Here is a 19,073-nt window from a genome sequence, read left to right on the forward strand (position 1 = left end):
GACTGTTTATGGAGCAACAGTAGAGCAAGGACACAAACACGCGCACACACACACTGACTGATCACACACACACACACACACTGACTGATAAAATGGTAACATTTTATTATTACAGCCAAGCAGGAAGGGGGGGGGGGGGGCAGACAGGAATATCTGTCTTCTCACCCCACCTACCCTGTCCTGTCCACCTCAAAGGCTTTCTCTGATTGGCTAGCTAATTCAGACCCCCAGGGGGCTTGTGCTCTTATCCCCCTACATCAGCCAATAACAGAGCAGAGTTTGAGTCATTCAACAAATGACCGACATGTGTCAGAGAGAGGATGCATGCATGTGTGTATGTATGTCTGATTAGAGCTGACCTGCTTCTGCTTGGGCTAAATGTGGAGAGGCTGGGGGTACAGCCAGACACACCGAGGGGGAGTGGGGGAGAGGGAGAGGGAGTGGGGGAGAGGGAGAGGGGGAGAGAGTGTGTGTGTGTGTGTGTGTGTGTGTGTGTGTGTGTGTCTGTGTGTGTGTGTGTGTGTGTGTGTGTGTGTGTGTGTGTGTGTGTGTGTGTGTGTGTGTGTGTGTGTGTGTGTGTGTGTGTGTGTGTGTGTGTGTGTGTGTTTCAGTAGGAGTGTGTGATCAGGTTAGATTAGAGAGCGGAGGTGTGACAGGGTTATTAATAGACACATCGTGACTTCTGGCTCTGCTAAGCACAGATGAGCTCTTTAAACCTCCCCTCTCCTGTCCCCTGCATAGCCCCAAACTGTCTGTCAACCTCAACCACTTTTAGCTCTGGGCATGACAGGGGGAAACCACCCACTGCCCACAGCCTCTTTCACAAGTTCCATGAATGTGTGTGTGTGTGTGTGTGTGTGTGTGTGTGTGCGTGTGTGTGTGCGTGTGTGAGGGTGATGAGTATGAGTGTGTGTGTGTATGTGTGTGAGTGTGTGTGTGTGTGTGTGTGTGTGTGTGTGTGTGTGTGTGTGTGTGTGTGTGTGTGTGTGTGTGTGAGTGTGTGTGTGTCTGTCTGTCTGTCTGTCTCACACAATGTACTGTATGTCTACCTGTCTAGCCACTCTCCTGGCCTCCCAGTAGGGTTTGGACTCGTCCACGGCACGGCCGATCCTCTTCACCTGCTCATCCAGCTTCACTGTGGCTTCCACCAGCACGGCACGGAACCTTTGACGACAGTCCTACACACACACACGCACACACACACGCACACACACACACCCACACACACACACACACACACACACCAAGAAAAACACAGCAATCAATCCAATAGTCACCCAATTAATCAATCAATAAATCAATGCATAAGTCTCCTAGGGAAATTGTAGCAGAGGAACACTCTGAAGGAAGGAAGGAATAATAAAGCTTGAGAGGAACCAGATGTTGTCAACCCCCTGTTTCTTGCCAGGCCACAAGAGCAAAGTTATTCATAATAATAATCATAATAATAATCATAATAATAATAATAATTTGTTTGAATACTTTGGTCTGAATACTTTCCGAAGGCACTGTATACACACACACATGTTGTACACATACACAAAACACACGTGTACACGCAGACACACATACATACTGTACACAATGCATGCAGAGAAACACACCACACCAGGCCTAGACTGGGTATATATTATTCAGTGTGTGCTACAGGTGAAAACTCTCCCCCTCTCTCTTCCCCTGCCTCCTACTATAGTGTTCCTAAATGTTGGCCTGTGGCTCCCCCTGTTCAGAAACAGTGGTGTGTTGCGTAGGGTTGGTGGTGTGTTGCGTAGGGTTGGTGGTGTGTTGCGTAGGGTTGGTGGTGTGTTGCGTAGGGTTGCAAGACAACTTAAAAGGTTGTAGGTGGGGCCCACAACGCAACACAGTTTGGGAACCAATGTCTAGCATCTAAAATGAGTGTGCATGGGTGTATGTGTGTGTTGTGGGGGGGGGTCAGGGGTGGCTGGCGCCAGCTCCGAGGCTCAGATTTAAGAGCAGCGACACCTGCATCCTGTCCCCAAACCACCTCAGAGAGAGAGAGAGAGAGAGGGGGCGAGAGTACCAGAGAATCAAACTTCCTGGATCTTTTCCGTTTTGACGAATGCGGTGACATAGCGGTGCGCAAAGGATCCTGGGACATACAAACAGAGATGTGTCACAATGCAAAATGCACTAACTGGAGGAAGATCTTCTAAATCAGTGGTTTCCAAACGTTTTGCTCCTCAAGCCTTTAGATCTTCCGTATTACCCATAGATTAAACCAAGCCAGTTGTTCTGGGCACACATTACCTCACATTAAGCGACACAGGTCAGTAACTTCAAGCAAGTCTCTCTCTCTCTCTCTCTCTCTCTCTCTCTCTCTCTCTCTCTCTCTCTCTCTCTCTCTCTCTCTCTCCCTCTCTCTCTCTCTCTCCATCTTTGTCTAGATTGGTCAGAGGTGTACCTTTGTTTACAGTGTAAACAACCTCATATTATCACACAGACCAAACCCTCCAACCTTCCTGAATATATGAGCTATAGTAGATTAGTCCTCACCAACTCCTGGTTTCTGTGAACATTTCCCTAACAGGATATTCTGGAACTCTGTCAGAGGCAGGCAATACTGATTTTTACAAAACCCCCCTCTCCCCTTTCCCTCTCTCTCTCTCTCTCTCTCTCTCTCTCTCTCTCTCTCTCTCTCTTTCTCTGTTGTTTTAGCCCAGGGAGGAGTTTTTAAGAGAGGATATGTATAATGTGAAGCAGAAGAGGCCACTCTTAGGGAAGAGGGAGAAGTCCAAGCCTGGAATGTTTTAGGCTACTTTTGTTGTACAGTGCAGCAGTATATCTACCAGAATGAGCTCAGAATGAGCAGCTTCTTATACTTGGGAAGCATACGCTCAGTTTATATAGGGGTTGGTAACACTTAACATTAGTTGAGCAGTTATATTAGTTGAGCCGTTTTTTTGTTTTTACACAAGAATACCATGTTAATACATAGTTTACACCATAGTCAACATAGTAGTTGTAGTTCTAACTTTACTACACATGTGACAGCAAAGTGAGTGTTATTGCAGAGTTTTTCTGATGAGGAATTACTGGCTCTGTAACATGGGGTAAAACTGAGACTTGTCCTCCTGGAGCGGAATGGCTTACGTCATTCACTGACTCATACACACACACATACGCACATACACACACAAACACACACACACACACACACACACACACACACACACACACACACACACACACACACACACACACACACACACGCTCAGGGGTTTACCTCCAACTCACTCTCCCAGCGGTTGATGTCATCTGTGGACTGGTTCAGCTTCTCCAGTTCACCCTGTTTATAGAAAACAGAGAGAGACACACAGAGGGAGGGAGGGAGGGAGGGAGGGAGAGATGGAGGAGAGAGGGGGAGTAAGGGAAGGGGGCAAAAAAAAAGCAAAAAAGAAAAGGAGAAGGAAAGGATGAAATATGGAAGAGGGGAGGAACCAATGCAGCATTAACTTAAAATGCCATGATCACAGCAAGGCCCAAAAACATCTGGAGGTGGTTCATGCCAAGAGGGAACTTTGTTTCTCAATCTCAGAGACAGACCTGTTGTTTACTAACTTAGCCTACACAGAATCATATGTTCCACACTGGAGATTCAAATAGACCGAGTTGGTGTCTATTCCCCTGAATTTTGGGGTCTGGGCATTATGGACAGTATCACATTGGCAGTGTTGCTGACAGAGAGAGAGAGAGAAAGAGAGAGAGCATGTGTGTGTGTGTGTGTGTGTGTGTGTGTGTGTGTGTGTGTGTGTGTGTGTGTGTGTGTGTGTGTGTGTGTGTGTGTGTTGCCCATATACTTATCATACTTATCCATTTAACCTTCAGCTCCCTATATCTCCTCCAGCTGAGGCTTTGTGCATACATGAAGCTATGTAATATTTTACTCATAATATCACAAAACCAAGATCCCCACCCCGGATTGGACCATGCCATTTCAATGTCACTTCAGTGGTAGTGTAACTGCAAAATATTTACGCACTGTACCTGTATTCTGGGATCAACTTCTTCCTCTTCGGGCGATTCTGAGTCTTCATCGGACTTGTTTCCCTTTTCTACATTTTCCATATTGTCAAATAATTGTACGTTTCGTATAACCGGGTCCTCGAAACGAAACAAAGCACGACCCCCAGCGGGACGAGACGGCTACGGGCGAGTTTCAGACGATCGTCTGTCCCTATCTACCCACTGGTTGGATCCAGCATTATTCCATGGTTGAGAGAGTCTATCGCTGTCTAATAAACACTCTAGAAGTCTGAAATAGAGTCAGAAACCTAGAACAGCGTACGTATAGTTCACTACAGAGATTTCACAGCACACCAGGCTGCTCAACGGGGCAGAGCCTGCGAGTGTGTGTCTTCTGTCTGAATCAGGGAGGGAGGCAGAGAAACTGCGTGCTGGAGAGGGAGAGACGGAGAAATGTCTTTAGTGCGCCCTCTGTGGGTGTTCAATGGTTGGTGGGCACAGAACAGAGAAGGGTATCGCCATCCCATGTAGTAGAATAGTTATTAGACTGATTAAGAATTGATGGGAAAGATAGCGATAAATCTTGTTCAGCTGTAAACAGCTCACGTGTGTGTGTGTGTGTGTGTGTGTGTGTGTGTGTGTGTGTGTGTGTGTGTGTGGGTGTGTGTAGACCTTGTGAAGACGTTCAGATATCGGAGTGTTGTCAGATTGACTGATTAGTGTGTAGTGTGTGTGTGTGTGTGTGTGTGTGTGTGTGTGTGTGCGTGTGTGTGTGTGTGTGTGTGTGTGTGTGTGTGTGTGTGTGTGTGTGTGTGTGTGTGTGTGTGTGTGTGTGTGTGGACCTTGTGAAGACGCTCAGATATCGGGAGTGTTGTCAGATTGACTGATTAGGTGCCACACTTGCCTCATGCCACACACATAGTTTTACTATGGTCACTATGTTCCCCTCACAGACTTGATGATATCATGGTCTCAGGACGAAAATAGGGTCAAACTGAATCTGTCTTTATGTCTGTGATCAGTTGATGCTGATGTGAAGAGTAAAACGGTTTTGGGGGAAGATGTTTAAGCGGATCCTGGATCTGTGGGCGTACACTGGTAGCTTCTACGCCTGAGGTGTGAGAGTGGTCCAAGGCCAGCGGGCAACTTGGCAAAACAAAAATGAGAGAAGAGGTGCTGTCGCCATCTAATGGAGAAATGGGCGATGATCCTAAAGGCTTCACACCCACATTCTCTGTGGTTTATGTAAACGTAAGGTGTGAGTTGAATTGACGCATCGATCATTCTGGTTAATCTGTGTGGAAAGTTTGCACGGAGAAGTTTTATGTCATTAGCCTACGCTATGATAGATTTTATTCCCGAAAATAACATAAACTTGTGAGATAGTGGCGTGAACAGGGGGGTTAGAGTGTGGGTGTTATTTTCCCCATGAACGGTTTGCTAATAACCTCATATTATATAACATCATAAAACAAAACAATGCTGACCAAATACGGCCCTTAAAATAGTTTTAGGCTACCAGATTGCATTATAAAGTACAATAAATGACTCTAAGATTTAACTGAATATACAATAAGACTCAAGGTGTGAATTAAACGGGCATATACTTAATTTGGTCAACTGGGGATCAAAAAGAATGATTTATTTTCGTAATCAGCCACGGAATTTATCGATGACTGAGCCGCTGCTCTAGTCTACTTGTCGTCATCGCGTTTGGGAACGGGCGTAACGTTCCAGGCCGTCTGCGTATGCGACCCAACACCGTTCGGCTGATCTCATCGGTAACGGGCAAAGAAGGATGAGGGTTTGAGAGAGACACGTTACCGAATACCGAGAGGCCGGTACACGCCAGTAAATAGTCTATCCCTTTCTTTCTCGCCATGCGAATGGAGCGCTAGGCGCTGCGGTAGCCTACTGCTGTCCTGTCAGCTGTTTTTGTCTTGAGCATCACTGAGAGGGCACGAGAGATTACCGGCGCCACGGACTCCACGGAACGGTATAGAGCAGATAACGGAGGATGGAGTTTAAACAGCTGGTGGAGGCGGCGGAGAAATGGTGCTCCGGTAACCCGTTCGACCTGATCTTCGCCGAGGAGGAGGACGAGAGGCGGTTGGACTTTTACGCAGAGCCCGGGATCTCTTTTTACGTGCTGTGCCCCGATAACATGACAGGCGGCACCGACAATTTCGTAAGTGTCGTTATTTGGTGTTGGCGTGGAGGGAGGTGTATGTGCGTGGAGGGAGGTGAACGTGTGTGTGTGCGTGTGTATGTGTGTGTGTGTGTGTGTGTGTGTGTGTGTGTGTGTGTGTGTGTGTGTGTGTGTGTGTGTGTGCGCGCGCGCGTGCAGGAGGGCGGGGGGGACGGGGGCGGGGACGGGGGCGGCTAAGGGGTGTCTGCGGTGTTTGGGATGTGCCTCCCGATCGCGTTCAGGAGAATCCAAGGGGGGATACGCGCGGGGTGCGTGTGTGCATAGTGTGCGTTCCATGGAGAGGGGATATGATGATGTCACTGTTGTTTTGGCTGCCAATCCCAGTTTCTATCATCTGCAGTTGTAATAAACCGCATAGAGCACAAAACTGCTGCTGCGGGCCTGCGCATAAGGCCTACATCCGAACGGTGTAGTTGTGTGTTATTTCCCCTGCGCTCAGTATCAGAGGCCAGAGGGCGGGGACCAGTTGGGATTGCCTTGTAGTCTATATCCATTTTGGAAAACAGATTATGTCAGCAGCGTGGCAGGGCCTGTATGGCATGCTCACATCACGTGCTGCCGTGCTTCCCTCTAAAGGCATTATATTTAGAAAACAATTGATATGCAGCATGAATCCAAAGGTAGCAACCCATCCTGTCTGGCCATGTTTAGCCCTACAGCTTTGCAGTCACAGGTGTTTATGCACCTCATCTGTGATTGTGTGTATGTGTCTGTGTGCCCTGTGCTGCTGCTTCCACTGACGTCAACCCCCAGTCACACACAAACACAAAGACACACACATGCACACACACACTCCGGCCCTCACCTATCCTACATCGGAGTCCCAAGGGCAGAGACCGGCTGCTGAAATAACTCCCTCTCTGCAGGCTCTGGGCTCCGACTGAGATCCAGTTACCAAGGCCGATCGATACTGCTTGGGGGGAGCCTCTCTCAGACACACACACACACACACACACACACACACACCACATACACACACACACACACACACACACACACACACACACACACACACACACACACATACACACACACACACACACACACACACACACACACACTCTCTCTCTCTCTGAGCTCACCATCCTCTCACTAGGGGGCAGTGTGTTACCAAAGATGAATGTATGTTCATCTTAGTTACTGTGGACAGATGTTCAGAAACATAGACACAAACACAGAGACTAAGACACTGAGACACACACATTTTTTTAAATAGGTGAACACACACACATACACACACACACACACACACACGCTCGCACGCACGCACAGACACACACACATACACACACACACACGCTCGCACGCACGCACAGACACACACACACACACACACACACACACACGCACGCACGCACGCACAGACACACACACACACACACACACACACACACACACACACACACACACACGCACGCACGCACGCACAGACACACACACACACGCTCGCACGCACGCACAGACACACACACACACACACACACACACACACACACACACACACACACACACACACACACACACACATACACATGCAATCCCCCTCTCAGACACACAGACCTCCCTACTCCTCTGGTATTCCACAGAGAGCAGAGTAGGTTAAAGGCACACACAAAGACATGGTTGAGTCTAGTTATTATATGGCATTTAGAGAGGACACTTTTTCCGCCCCTTCACAAATCTATTACAGAGACAAAGGAGAGGATGCTGAAGTATAATTACTATCTCACAAAAGAGTTCAGTAGATCAGAGTATGGTGGGAGAAAGAGGAGTGTGTGTTTGTGTGTGTGTGTGTGTGTGTGTGTGTGTGTGTGTGTGTGTGTGTGTGTGTGTGTGTGCCTGCAAGTGTCTGTGTGCGTGCTTGTGTGTGTGTAACTAAGTCAGTTGTTTTCACTGCAACACTACTTTGTCTCATGTCCTTGAAGGTTTCTCTTATCTCTCTCTAATTGCTCTGTTCTACTTTTCCTGGCAGAACTGCCCCTGACCTAACTACAGTATTATACCTATATCTATACTGTTCTTTTCGTCCACATTAATTTGCACTAATTTAGGTTTTTGGTAAAAAATAAAATAAAAAAAGATAACAATTAGCTGTTGGTTACAGTTGGGTGAACTATACCTTTAAGTAATATCCCTCCATGTTTGCATGAGCCTGCCTGGAGTGCCAGATGGGCGGGGTTCGCACTTTTGGGACTATTGCATTGGTTTAATTGCACCAGGTGAACACAGTGAAGTACAGATAAGTATTTTAAATTATTTCAAGTAATATTTGAACCCAGGTCTGGCACATTGACGTTTGCATATAATTTCCAAACCAAGCAAGATAAACCGATTTGGTTGCTTTAATCTGTGAGGCAAAACAATGTAGACTCATTGTGAAGTTGTGTCACAGTGTGTGTGTGTGTGTGTGTGTGTGTGTGTGTGTGTGTGTGTGTGTGTGTGTGTGTGTGTGTGTGTGTGTCTGTGTGTGTGTGTCTGTGTGTAGCATGTGTGGAGTGAGAGTGAGGACTGCCTGCCATTCCTGCAGCTGGCCCAGGACTACATCTCCTCATGTGGGAAGAAAACTCTACTGGAGGTGCTAGAGAAAGTCTTCACATCATTTAGACCTGTAAGTACACAACTTTAATACAATGTTACACATTATAATACCACACAACTACACAAAAAATACATTTACAAATGACACAACATCACACAATATGCTTCTGCTCTAGACAATGAGGTGCTAGACAATGTCTTGTCTTTATCTTTCAGACCTGTTAGCACTCTAATCAACATAGTATAATGTACAATATAGCAAAATGTAACAAAATAGTCTGAACACAACATCAACACAACACAACCTCCCCTTCTCTGTCTCTCCCTCTCTCCCGTCTCTCTTCCCCCACTCTCTCCCCCTCTCTCTCCCTCCCTCAGCTCCTGGGTCTCCCAGACATAGATGATGACAGCTTTGAGCAGTACCATGCAGACGTGGAGGAAGAACCAGAGACGGACCACCAGCAGATGGGAGTCAGCCAACAGTGATGCCCGCAGAAGTGGCCTCTAGCTGGGCTAAAAGAATCACCCGTTCCCCAGGCCTCGTCCCCAACACCAACACACAGGCCCAACCACCCTGTAACAAGTGTACTCACTCATAATGTATCAGACACACACAAAAACGAACACACACACACACACACACACGCACACACACACGCACACACACACACACACACACACAGATATAACAGCCTGCTGAAATGCACCACTGCGTTCGTTTACGACACAACAGCTTGCTTCCCAAATAGTGCACTCAGTAGGCCGCCCTCCCCCCTCTGCAGCCCATTACCCCCCCCCCCCCCCCAGAGACACACACACAGAACAACACAGCCAGGTTAGTTATACATTCATATGGTCACATAGTCCAACATTATTGTTATTATAAACCACAGCTGGGTGAGTTTCACAGTAATATTGTCCTAGCCTACTCTACAACATCATTATTATCAACTACAACCAGGTTAGTTGTACAGTGACACATTCCAGCATGGATGCTTCTCAGTAGTCCAACATTGCTTCCTCTCCTCATCTCTATTCCTTCATCTACACTGCCCTGGCAAAAACAAGAGTTTGTGAAAGCAAATCTCACCGTAGCACTCTACCACATTGTTTACATCTGTCCTGTGTTTAACAGTTAGTGCAGATGGTAGAAAAAGAAGGAGGAAGGAGGCTACTCTAGACTATTGAGACGCAACCCCCCCCCCCCCCCCCCCCCCTCCAATTCTCAGTCACTCAGGCCCACAGTGCAAACTGTGTCTTGAACGTAAGTGTCTGTTCTCTACCACTGATTAACTGTGCTTCCCACCAGAACAGATAGAGATTGCTTGGGGCAGTTAACCCAGTTATCTGTCCTCTACGATGTCTGCTGAGTCGCCTGACAAAGAAAAGACACAAAACAATCAATTATAAGACAATAGAGATCTAAAAACTGCCTGGCTGAGGCTGCACAGGATGAGGTGGCAAAGGAGCGTCTTGATGACAGGTTGATGTATTCTTTCAAATCGGTAAAAAAGAGTCCACCATGCTGTTTCTGTTTGTGGTGCTGGGTATATAGGCCCCCGCAGATCAATTTACATTAAAAAGAAATACTCCCGGTGCACAGGGGTAAATCATGTGTGGGGGGGTATTTATTTTTAATGTTAAAAAGAAATACTTGCACAGAGGTAAATCGTGTGTGTGGGAGTTTTTTTGATTGTTGATGTACTCTGCCTTTGATGGCAGAGATTAAAGGATGGAGTGATGAAGGCATAGAGTGATAGAATGATTGCGTCTGCGTAGAAGAAGGAGGTATCACTCCCCAGTGATTGGTGCTCTTGATTGAGCCTGTGTTCATCTAATCTAATCTGATCAGTCTCTTTAACATGTGAGCTCTGTGCAGTCAATGTGTCACACTGCTAGTTGACTGTGGCCAGGCCTTCAGCAAACAGACTCACACACACCTGAACGACAACAGAGCTAATATATATATATATATATGTATATGATGTCAGACTCAGAGGCAACGTCTCAGCCTGTACCACCGTCAAACACTGTACTGTAGACCATCTGAAATCTTAATGTAACCACCTACTGTTCCACACAACCTTAGCCAGAACAGTTCACAATGTTGTCACACAACATTCACATTCACTCTATGGTGCAACATTAGCAATGTTACGACTATGTTCTAGGGGTGGTGAGGACGAGCATAACATACCCATAGCCCCCCCCCCCCCCACACACACACACACACACACACCGTCTCCCTGCAAAGGTTGTTACCATTCACTTTGGATAAAGGCGTCTGCTAAATGCCATAAATGTAAAATGTAAATGTACCATGGCAACATGGCAGGGTGCTCCTGTTGGCTATTTTTAACCCTTGACCTCCTCATCTCCCTAGCGTCACCCTTACACTCTGGCTCCTCTCTGGCTCCTCTCCCTAATTCCTGTTTCTGCCTGTGTGCTTTAATTGAACGTAAAAAACTCTGTTCCTCATCTCAAAGTAGGATGTTGCCACAAACACTGATTTAAGTGATCCGTTTTGTATTTCCCCCCATGACAGTTGGGGTTGGGGTTTTGGGGAGACCAAGCTGACCCTAGATCCAGTGCCAGTGGACAGATCCTACGCAACGCTCTCCATCTCCTTAAGTATTTTCTAAGATCAGCCTTAGCTGCTCTCTCCCTGGGTTCATTGAGGTAGAAGTTGCCCCTAAACTACAGGTCAAGGATCAGATTACCCTACCCCTAATCCTTACCTTATCCATCATGAGGATGTTAAAATACCTGACCCTGTATCAGTGGTTAGAGGCAACTACCTACCTACCTTTTCCTTGTTTATGAACTCACTGACTGTGTGTCACCCCTAGTGCACTGCATCGCCTCTGCCCCCCATGGCCTTCAAACACCAGACTCTGCAACACATGTACTCTATCTGAATGGTCACTGTAAAGCCTTTTTATTTCGGCTTCTAAACATTGGTCTGTCTGTCAATTTTTTTTGTTGATTAATTATTTGAATGTTTCTCATTCCGTGTGTTTTATGTTTTGTCCTCCAATGTGTGTGAAAGTATTCAATAAAAACTGTGTGGAGGGAGCATTGAATCTCACTGTGTTTTTATGGGAAGGCAAATTCTCCTGTAGTCTTAAGAGACTATAACCCAATTGGACCAGTATTGACTTTGCTTCGCTGGTCAAAGCCAAGTCTGTTCACACAACTGTTGCTGGGTTTGACGTCACTCAGTTTGACGCACACTCAGGGGCAGGGCAATCCCTGTTTTTCTCAAGGGAACAATCACTGAGAAGCAGTCCTGTAGATTAGAGGACTCTGCGTGCGTTTAGGCGACTGTCTATTTGTCCTTTTCTTACGACAAAAGTATATTTCCAATGGTATATATTGATAGTTGTTTGAGTGAATAGTCCCAACGCGTTACAGTTCGCATGGGGTGGCTTAATATTTGACCGCTTAGAACTTGGTAGTCATGACCTCAATTGCGCTGTTTACCCAGAACTCACCGAATGACGCGCGACGCACCTCGACACTTTTAACCGCACATTCAACAACGAGCCGAGTTTCTTTGCACATCGACAATTAGTCAATTACATTACACTGTTTTCCATTTATGTTTTAAATCACTTTCATTTCTCGGATGTTTCTATGTTTCGCTGTCAACACCATTGTTGGACACGAACCTGTCATGCGCTGTCGTGGTTGAATCGAAAGTAACCTTTTCCTTTTGTGACAACATTTGTCACATCGATATCGAGGAGGACTTAAAAGAGGACCATGGGTCCCAAACAAAGTAGCCCTGAAGTCGATGGTCGAACCCGGGCGTATTCCAGCAATGATGTCCACTCTGGAACGTCTAACGGGGTTGGTAGAACCGCGGGTTTAAGGTACATAAATGGCCCGGACGGCCCACAAATTCGCTACACCGGTGGGAGCCGACCTAACTCATACAACCTGACTGGACTGAGTATACCGACCAACGGCCGAAACGGGCCCCGGAATGGGTTCAGCATTGATGACACGGACGAGGACAGCGAGCTGTCTGGTGGAGGGCACAGGTTGCTTATTGGGTCGTTGCCAGCGCACCTGTCCCCTCATCTACTCGGAGGTAAGAGCTTATGCATAGGTAAAACCACTAACTAGGGATCATCTCAGGATGGTACACGGAGAGAATTTCAAATGAAGTTATTCTGTAAATATAGGCCAAATATGCTTAGCTTAGGCTACATTGTGTCTATTTCAAGCAAAGCACAACAAGGAAATTGTGTGCTATGCTGTTCTTTCCCCTCACAACACTATAGCCTATTGCTGTAATTGTCTCTCTCTATGCTCAGATAAGACAGCACAGATAACAAAGAGACTGGGAGAGCTCATGGTCAGTCACATGCTGCTCTGGCCCTGTGACACACACACACACACACACACACACACACACACACACACACACACACACAGAGAGAGAGAGACAGACACACATTCTCTCTCTTTCTCTCAATTCAATGCAATTCAATTCAAAAGGGCTTTATTGGCACGGAAAACATGTTTACATGGCCAAAGCAAGTGATGTAAATAATTACAAAGTAACAGTAGACATCACACCCACAACACATTTCAAAAGAAAGACATTTCAAGTGTAAATGTAAATGAGCAATCAGGAATTTATGGTAAACATCATACACACACACACAAACATTTCAAAAGCATAAAGACATCTCTCTCTTCTTATCTCTCCCTGGGGCTGTGATGTGTTTATCAATGTGGGGAGGAGAGGGGAGCATATGTAGGCCAGCAGAGAAGGGCTTCCTCTAGACCTACACACACACACACACACACACACACACACACACACCATTTATGCTCTATTATGTTGGTCTGACTGTGTGTTTGAGCAAGCACACAGATTATACAGTACACTCTCAAGCCCTCCTCCCCTATGCTGCCTATCTCATTGCTCCTGTAGCACCATACTCATCAGCTCTCACTCCCACAGAACAGACAGTGATTTCCTTGTGTGGAACTATGATGATCTCATCATTGTTGACCTTTGCTCGTTGGCTCTCACAACATGATTTGACCTAGTTTGAGTTACCTAGCCCCCCCCCCCCATACAAACACACATACACACACAGGTGCACTGTAGTTACTGCTTGAGGGTATGTGTTGCTAACAAACTGCCAACAGTGTATTTGACAAACATGAAAAAATAACTGACAAACTTGAAAACTGTCTCTTGAACACTGGCTGACTAGTCCCATGCCCTGCTAATCTTTGCTCAGCTGATAAGACATACAAATGGGGAGGGTGTGTGTCAACCTGGGTCAACACGCACACACACACCTGACTCAAACACAGACATAGTGTCATAACAGACAGAATGCTTGTTGTTACAATACACACACACATACACACACACACACACACACACACACACACACACACACACACACACAGGGATGACAGTATAATTAAGTGTGATGATATTAAACAACATCCATCTGCCTCATTACCTGTTGCTGTATAAATAGATGTTGTTTACCACAGAGAGAGCTGGCTACTGTGCAGTCTGTCTGGGTTTGTGGAGATTATCTCCTGGAGCAACATGATCACAAGCAGGTTAAGCTTTAAACAGTGCTGAATGTTATCTGGAGCAGAAATGTATACAGCCTGTCTGCTCTTATTTCCTCATTGTCCTCAGAGAGGTAGAGGGTTAGTGAGAGGAAATCGAGGTAGGGTAGAGGTAGAGAAAGAGAGAGAGTCCTCAACCTCATTGTTGTGTTGTGTTCTTTTTCCAGGGTTCCACTGTCCGGTGTGCTCCAAGTTTGTTGCATCAGATGAGATTGAGCTGCACCTACTCATGTGTCTCACCAAACCCCGTCTCTCCTATAATGGTACGACAGAGAGGGAGAAAGAGAGAATGGGAGTGTGTGTGTGTGTGTGTGTGTGTGTGTGTGTGTGTGTGTATGTGTATGTGTGAGTGTGTGTTCTCTCATCCCAGCCTGAATTCCCCTTGTCTGTCTGTCTGTCTGTCCATATACATGCATGCACATCACTCTCTCTCCCTAGTGCCTTTCTAATCATTTCCATCTGATTATTGATAGCTGTGTCAGGGCGCACTCTCATTGGTTGTCTGTGTCTGATCTCTACAGAGGACGTCCTGACAAAGGATTCTGGGGAATGTGCCATCTGTCTAGAAGAGCTAGAGCAGGGAGACACCATTGCCAGACTGCCATGTCTCTGCATCTACCACAAAGGGTAACACACACACACACACACACACACACACACACACACACACAAACAGTTGCCATTAGTTTACTCATGGTCCCTCTCTCCACAGACACTTACATGTTCGTTCTCTCTCTCTCTCTCTCTCTCTCTCTCTCTCTCTCTCTCAGGTGTATAGATGATTGGTTTGAGGTGAATCGTTCATGTCCAGAGCACCCCTCAGACTAGAGCCTGCTATCTCAGTCCCACTCTGCCTATCTACTCCAGCCAGATCTGTCTGACTCTCACCTCGCCTCACCGCCGTGCCAACCTATCTGGGACTACAGGACTGCTTTATTTGAACTACGCTCCCCATGTCTTCTGAAAGGCATATGACTGTCTGCAGTAGATGTTGTAGTGTTCTCATGGAGGAGTTCCTATTTCCTCTACCCAGGAGTCTTGAAGTTGTCCCATGCTACCCCCTAGTGGCAAAAAACAGGATGCTTTTCAAACTGGCTTCACCTCTAGACTTGGAGTTGTGGATAATTACAAGATAATTGTAGGACAACTTTTGCTGTGGTCAGCCTCAAAAAGTGACAAAAAAAACAGAGTTATCTAACCACAAATATGATTACTCTGATCACTAATCATAAACCTTTACTTTACCTATAACCTGCATGTATTAGCTCATGTTAGCTCTGTACTGCAAATTCAATCAAACTGATTTTTCAAATTCATTTGTGTAGCCCTTTTACAAAAAAATAACCTAACCCCCAAAGAACAGCATGATAGCCTTCTAGTAACACCTGGCTTCAAGATTACGGATACAGACGGATAGACTCTCAGGAACGTCATCACAGAGTGATGATGTCCCCAAAAGGAGGAGCATCACAACACATGGACACTTGGCACAGCATAAAATGCTATGCAGTATAAGGGATTCACCTCAGGGATAACTCCAGGCTACACTTGCCCAATTCCATTATTACAGTTACACCTAGCCCCTAACCCCAAGGATTGTGTAGATCTGGTAAGTTTGAAGAGGTAAAAGCCATCTTGTGCAATTGGTTATATATATATATTACTATCCTTTGAGGTCTACACAAGTTCCCAGGGGTAGAGTTGAGGTGTTGACTGGGGATTGGACTATTTCAGGGATTGCTTTAGTATTACAATATCTAATGATTATTTAAACCCAGTGAATAGTAGATATATTGTATTAAAGAAGTGTTGTGACTTATGCTGCTAATTGAGTCGAATATCAACTATGAAATTAGGTCTTCTTCTTTATACTGTTGGTTCATTGACTTATCTGAATGTTTGTATAAATTCAAATTATGTGTTAGGCACAGCAAGTTTAAATTAATGTGTACATTTCTATTTACAAACACACCGTTAACAGAATGAAACACTGTTGTAAATTATTCTTTTCAATATTAACTTGCCATCTCTGAGCAATGTGAATAGCACAAATCAACACCAAATCTGCTTTTTTACGAAGGCCACTGTTGGATTTGGTACAGATTCTGATTGTCCTTTTTGAGAAATAAATGTAGTTGGGTATAACAGTTTGAGCCTCTGAATCAATCTGGAAGCATTGTTGAGCAACTGTGTGCATAGTAATAATAAAAAACGTTTCATAATAAATACTTTTCCAATGTTATTTCACCTTGTCTGGACCCTTAAAAACAGAGTTTATAATTTGCCCAGCCCATCATTTTAAGTACACTTTGTAAGGGATTGTGTAGCTCAATGACTTGTTTGGAATTACTTTAAGATAATTTGGGCAAATCATGCTAAATAGGGGGGCATTCACTTGCGGAAGTTTTATTATTGGGATCAACTATCACTTGAGATTTGAGGATGCATTTTAGTCAAGCAGACTGACTTTAACATTCCGTTTCACGTGAAACAGAGGGCAAGCTCGCAATCGGTCTGGTTCTACGAGGCTAGATCATAGACGTATTTTTCCTGGGCTAGATGCATTTTATGTCAAATTCTACTTGATTGATCTGCGCAGCGCGACTACTATCAAAACGACCTGGAACGCGTCAAAGCCTGTTCGCTGTGTCGCATAGTGACGTGCTTACTAGGGGACAAGCGTAAACAACGGACCAGCTATTGAAATTTCGTCCGTCTGTCGCTACAAAATTAGACCATACAAACGTTTATTCATTCACTTGCTCAATCCTAACACCGGTATTGCAGTTTATAATTCGGTAAGAGTATGTTTAAATTAGAGTTAACACTGATGGAGCAAATGTTGAGACAACCATCTCTATTTCCAGTATTCTCTTAGCTGGCTAGCTAAAGTTAGCCAGATATGCATTGCTGCCACACGTTGCTCTGCATTAGACTATGCTGCTATCTTACATTACTGCTAACCGGCTAAATTCTATATCTGATAGAACTCATTGTGGATTATGTTTCCCAGACATTCATAAAGCAACTGATCCCCTGTTGCCTGTCATTTATCATCACACATCTTGTATCCAGCCAGCTCGCAGCTTTGCTGTGGCTATGCTAGTTAACGCTAATTTAACTAATATGATTTCACCCCCCTTGTTGTTGTATTAGCATAGAGGTGTGTAATATGGTTGTTATTTGTTTGCCCAGGGTGCGTCTTGACAGTGCAGTATCAAGATGTCGTACATGCTACCCCATCTCCACAATGGCTGGCAAGTTGACCAAGCCATTCTGTCTGAGGAGGACCGTGTCCTGGTCATCAGATTCGGACACGATTGGGACCCAACATGTATGAAAATGGATGAAGTTCTGTATAGCATTGCTGAAAAGGTTAGAGTTTGTAATTGTACCACTATTTACTTTTTTGTTTTTTTGTTTTGGCAAACTAACAGTTTCCTCCCTATGAAGATAATGTTCTACTAGCAAGTTACGTTGCAACATACATACTTCTAAAATGCTTGGTGTGATTATAGTTCTTGGGTTGGATTGCTGCCCTGTTAACATACCCATTCTGCCTTGACCATGTAGGTGAAGAACTTTGCTGTCATTTACTTGGTGGACATCACAGAAGTGCCTGACTTCAATAAGATGTACGAGTTGTACGACCCATGCACCGTCATGTTCTTTTTCAGGTAAGCAGAAGTTGTCATGTCTGCCTTCACATAGAAAATGCCTTTACAAGTGAAAACTCTTTGCACACCACTCTCTTCACCGGCACTACCCCTCCTGTACTAACCCTACCCCGTACCCTAGAGACCTCTTCACCCCCACTACCCCCCTGTACAAGTTCTCTCCTGTTAATAATAATAATAATAAAAAAATTAATAAAAAAAAAGGCTTCTGGCATTACGACTGCCAATGGCCCCTGGTATGAGCATTATTTACTTTGTCTTATGATGACTGTTGGATAGATTATTCACTTACTTAAACAAATGTATTTGTTGTAAGTCGCTTTGGATAAAGGTGTCTGCTAAATGCCATAAATGTAAATATAAAATGTAAACACCTCTATTTGCATGTTTGCATAATTTCACCAAATTCTTACCTCTTGTCTTTTCAGGAATAAACATATCATGATTGATCTGGGCACTGGTAACAACAACAAGATCAACTGGACCATGGAGGACAAGCAGGAGATGATAGACATTGTGGAGACCGTTTACCGGGGGGCACGAAAAGGAAGAGGTCTTGTAGTGTCTCCCAAGGACTACTCTACCAAATACAGATACTGATTTGTTTTCCTTTGCTTCGTGTGGAGACCAATTGGAACAAATCTGTGTCCTTTTATTGAGACGTTTTTGGCAAATGGGACTACAGAGAGGTTTACAAGCTGTCTTTACAGAGAGGCTCTGATCAAGCTGTCTTTTCTTGCTCATTTTTTCATATTGTATCCAAGTGATCTTTTTCTCTATTGCAGACAGTTACCAGAAGAAACTTGAGGTTTCTTCTTTGTTTGAATAAATGTTATGCCTATGTTTGATATTGCCATTCTAGTCACCTCTTCATGTTTTATCAATGTAGCCAACTTGTTTCCCTTCAATTGCAATGGGTGATAATGTTTTGACAGGTCCACAGAGGAAATATTTGGAATTACCCAACCCCAGCACAGAAGTATTGAAGAACCATTTGAATAAACAATTGTCCTAGAAAATATTTTATTGTGTCCATGTGGCAGAATTTGCTA

At 45.0% G+C, this 19,073-nt stretch overlaps 4 protein-coding genes across 4 annotated transcripts in view; 3 read left to right on the plus strand and 1 right to left on the minus strand.

Moving 5' to 3' along the window:
* LOC310811783 (SH3 domain-binding protein 5-like) overlaps positions 1–4,362 on the minus strand; it is an 11,919-nt gene extending 7,557 nt beyond the window's left edge. Inside the window, exons 1-3 of the mRNA XM_083680081.1 lie at positions 4,006–4,362; positions 3,245–3,307; positions 1,050–1,178 (exon numbers count right to left, since the gene is read on the minus strand). Coding sequence (XP_083536207.1) covers positions 1,050–1,178; positions 3,245–3,307; positions 4,006–4,086 — 273 coding nt within the window. The 5' untranslated portion in view covers positions 4,087–4,362. The remainder of the gene's footprint in view (positions 1–1,049; positions 1,179–3,244; positions 3,308–4,005) is intronic.
* A 1,639-nt stretch (positions 4,363–6,001) lies between these two features.
* mturn (maturin, neural progenitor differentiation regulator homolog (Xenopus)) lies at positions 6,002–9,217 on the plus strand (the record flags this gene model as incomplete). The annotated part of the gene is made up of 3 exons (XM_083680440.1): positions 6,002–6,172; positions 8,679–8,801; positions 9,110–9,217. The coding sequence occupies 3 exons, from the start codon at positions 6,002–6,004 to the stop codon at positions 9,215–9,217; spliced, it is 402 nt and encodes a 133-aa protein (XP_083536566.1).
* Positions 9,218–12,013: 2,796 nt separating this feature from the next.
* On the plus strand, positions 12,014–16,559 carry LOC310812314 (E3 ubiquitin-protein ligase znrf2-like). The gene is made up of 4 exons (XM_083680818.1): positions 12,014–12,827; positions 14,512–14,607; positions 14,866–14,971; positions 15,115–16,559. The coding sequence occupies exons 1-4, from the start codon at positions 12,497–12,499 to the stop codon at positions 15,170–15,172; spliced, it is 591 nt and encodes a 196-aa protein (XP_083536944.1). The 5' UTR covers positions 12,014–12,496; the 3' UTR covers positions 15,173–16,559.
* A 456-nt stretch (positions 16,560–17,015) lies between these two features.
* On the plus strand, positions 17,016–18,874 carry txnl4a (thioredoxin-like 4A). The gene is made up of 4 exons (XM_083680846.1): positions 17,016–17,142; positions 17,540–17,719; positions 17,918–18,021; positions 18,450–18,874. The coding sequence occupies exons 2-4, from the start codon at positions 17,567–17,569 to the stop codon at positions 18,619–18,621; spliced, it is 429 nt and encodes a 142-aa protein (XP_083536972.1). The 5' UTR covers positions 17,016–17,142; positions 17,540–17,566; the 3' UTR covers positions 18,622–18,874.
* The last annotated feature ends 199 nt before the right edge of the window (positions 18,875–19,073 follow it).

This window comes from Argentina silus (assembly GCF_951799395.1).
Source record: "Argentina silus genome assembly, chromosome: 11".
NCBI classification, from domain to species: domain Eukaryota; kingdom Metazoa; phylum Chordata; class Actinopteri; order Argentiniformes; family Argentinidae; genus Argentina; species Argentina silus.

Coding starts and splice junctions, on each gene's coding strand:
- LOC310812314 (XM_083680818.1), top strand. CDS start 12,497: ATGGGTCCCAAACAAAGTAGCCCTGAAGTCGATGGTCGAACCCGGGCG. Junction 12,828..14,511: donor GTCCCCTCATCTACTCGGAG/GTAAGAGCTTAT, acceptor TTCTTTTTCCAG/GGTTCCACTGTCCGGTGTGC. Junction 14,608..14,865: donor ACCCCGTCTCTCCTATAATG/GTACGACAGAGA, acceptor TGATCTCTACAG/AGGACGTCCTGACAAAGGAT.
- txnl4a (XM_083680846.1), top strand. CDS start 17,567: ATGTCGTACATGCTACCCCATCTCCACAATGGCTGGCAAGTTGACCAA. Junction 17,720..17,917: donor TGTATAGCATTGCTGAAAAG/GTTAGAGTTTGT, acceptor TTGACCATGTAG/GTGAAGAACTTTGCTGTCAT. Junction 18,022..18,449: donor ACCGTCATGTTCTTTTTCAG/GTAAGCAGAAGT, acceptor TTGTCTTTTCAG/GAATAAACATATCATGATTG.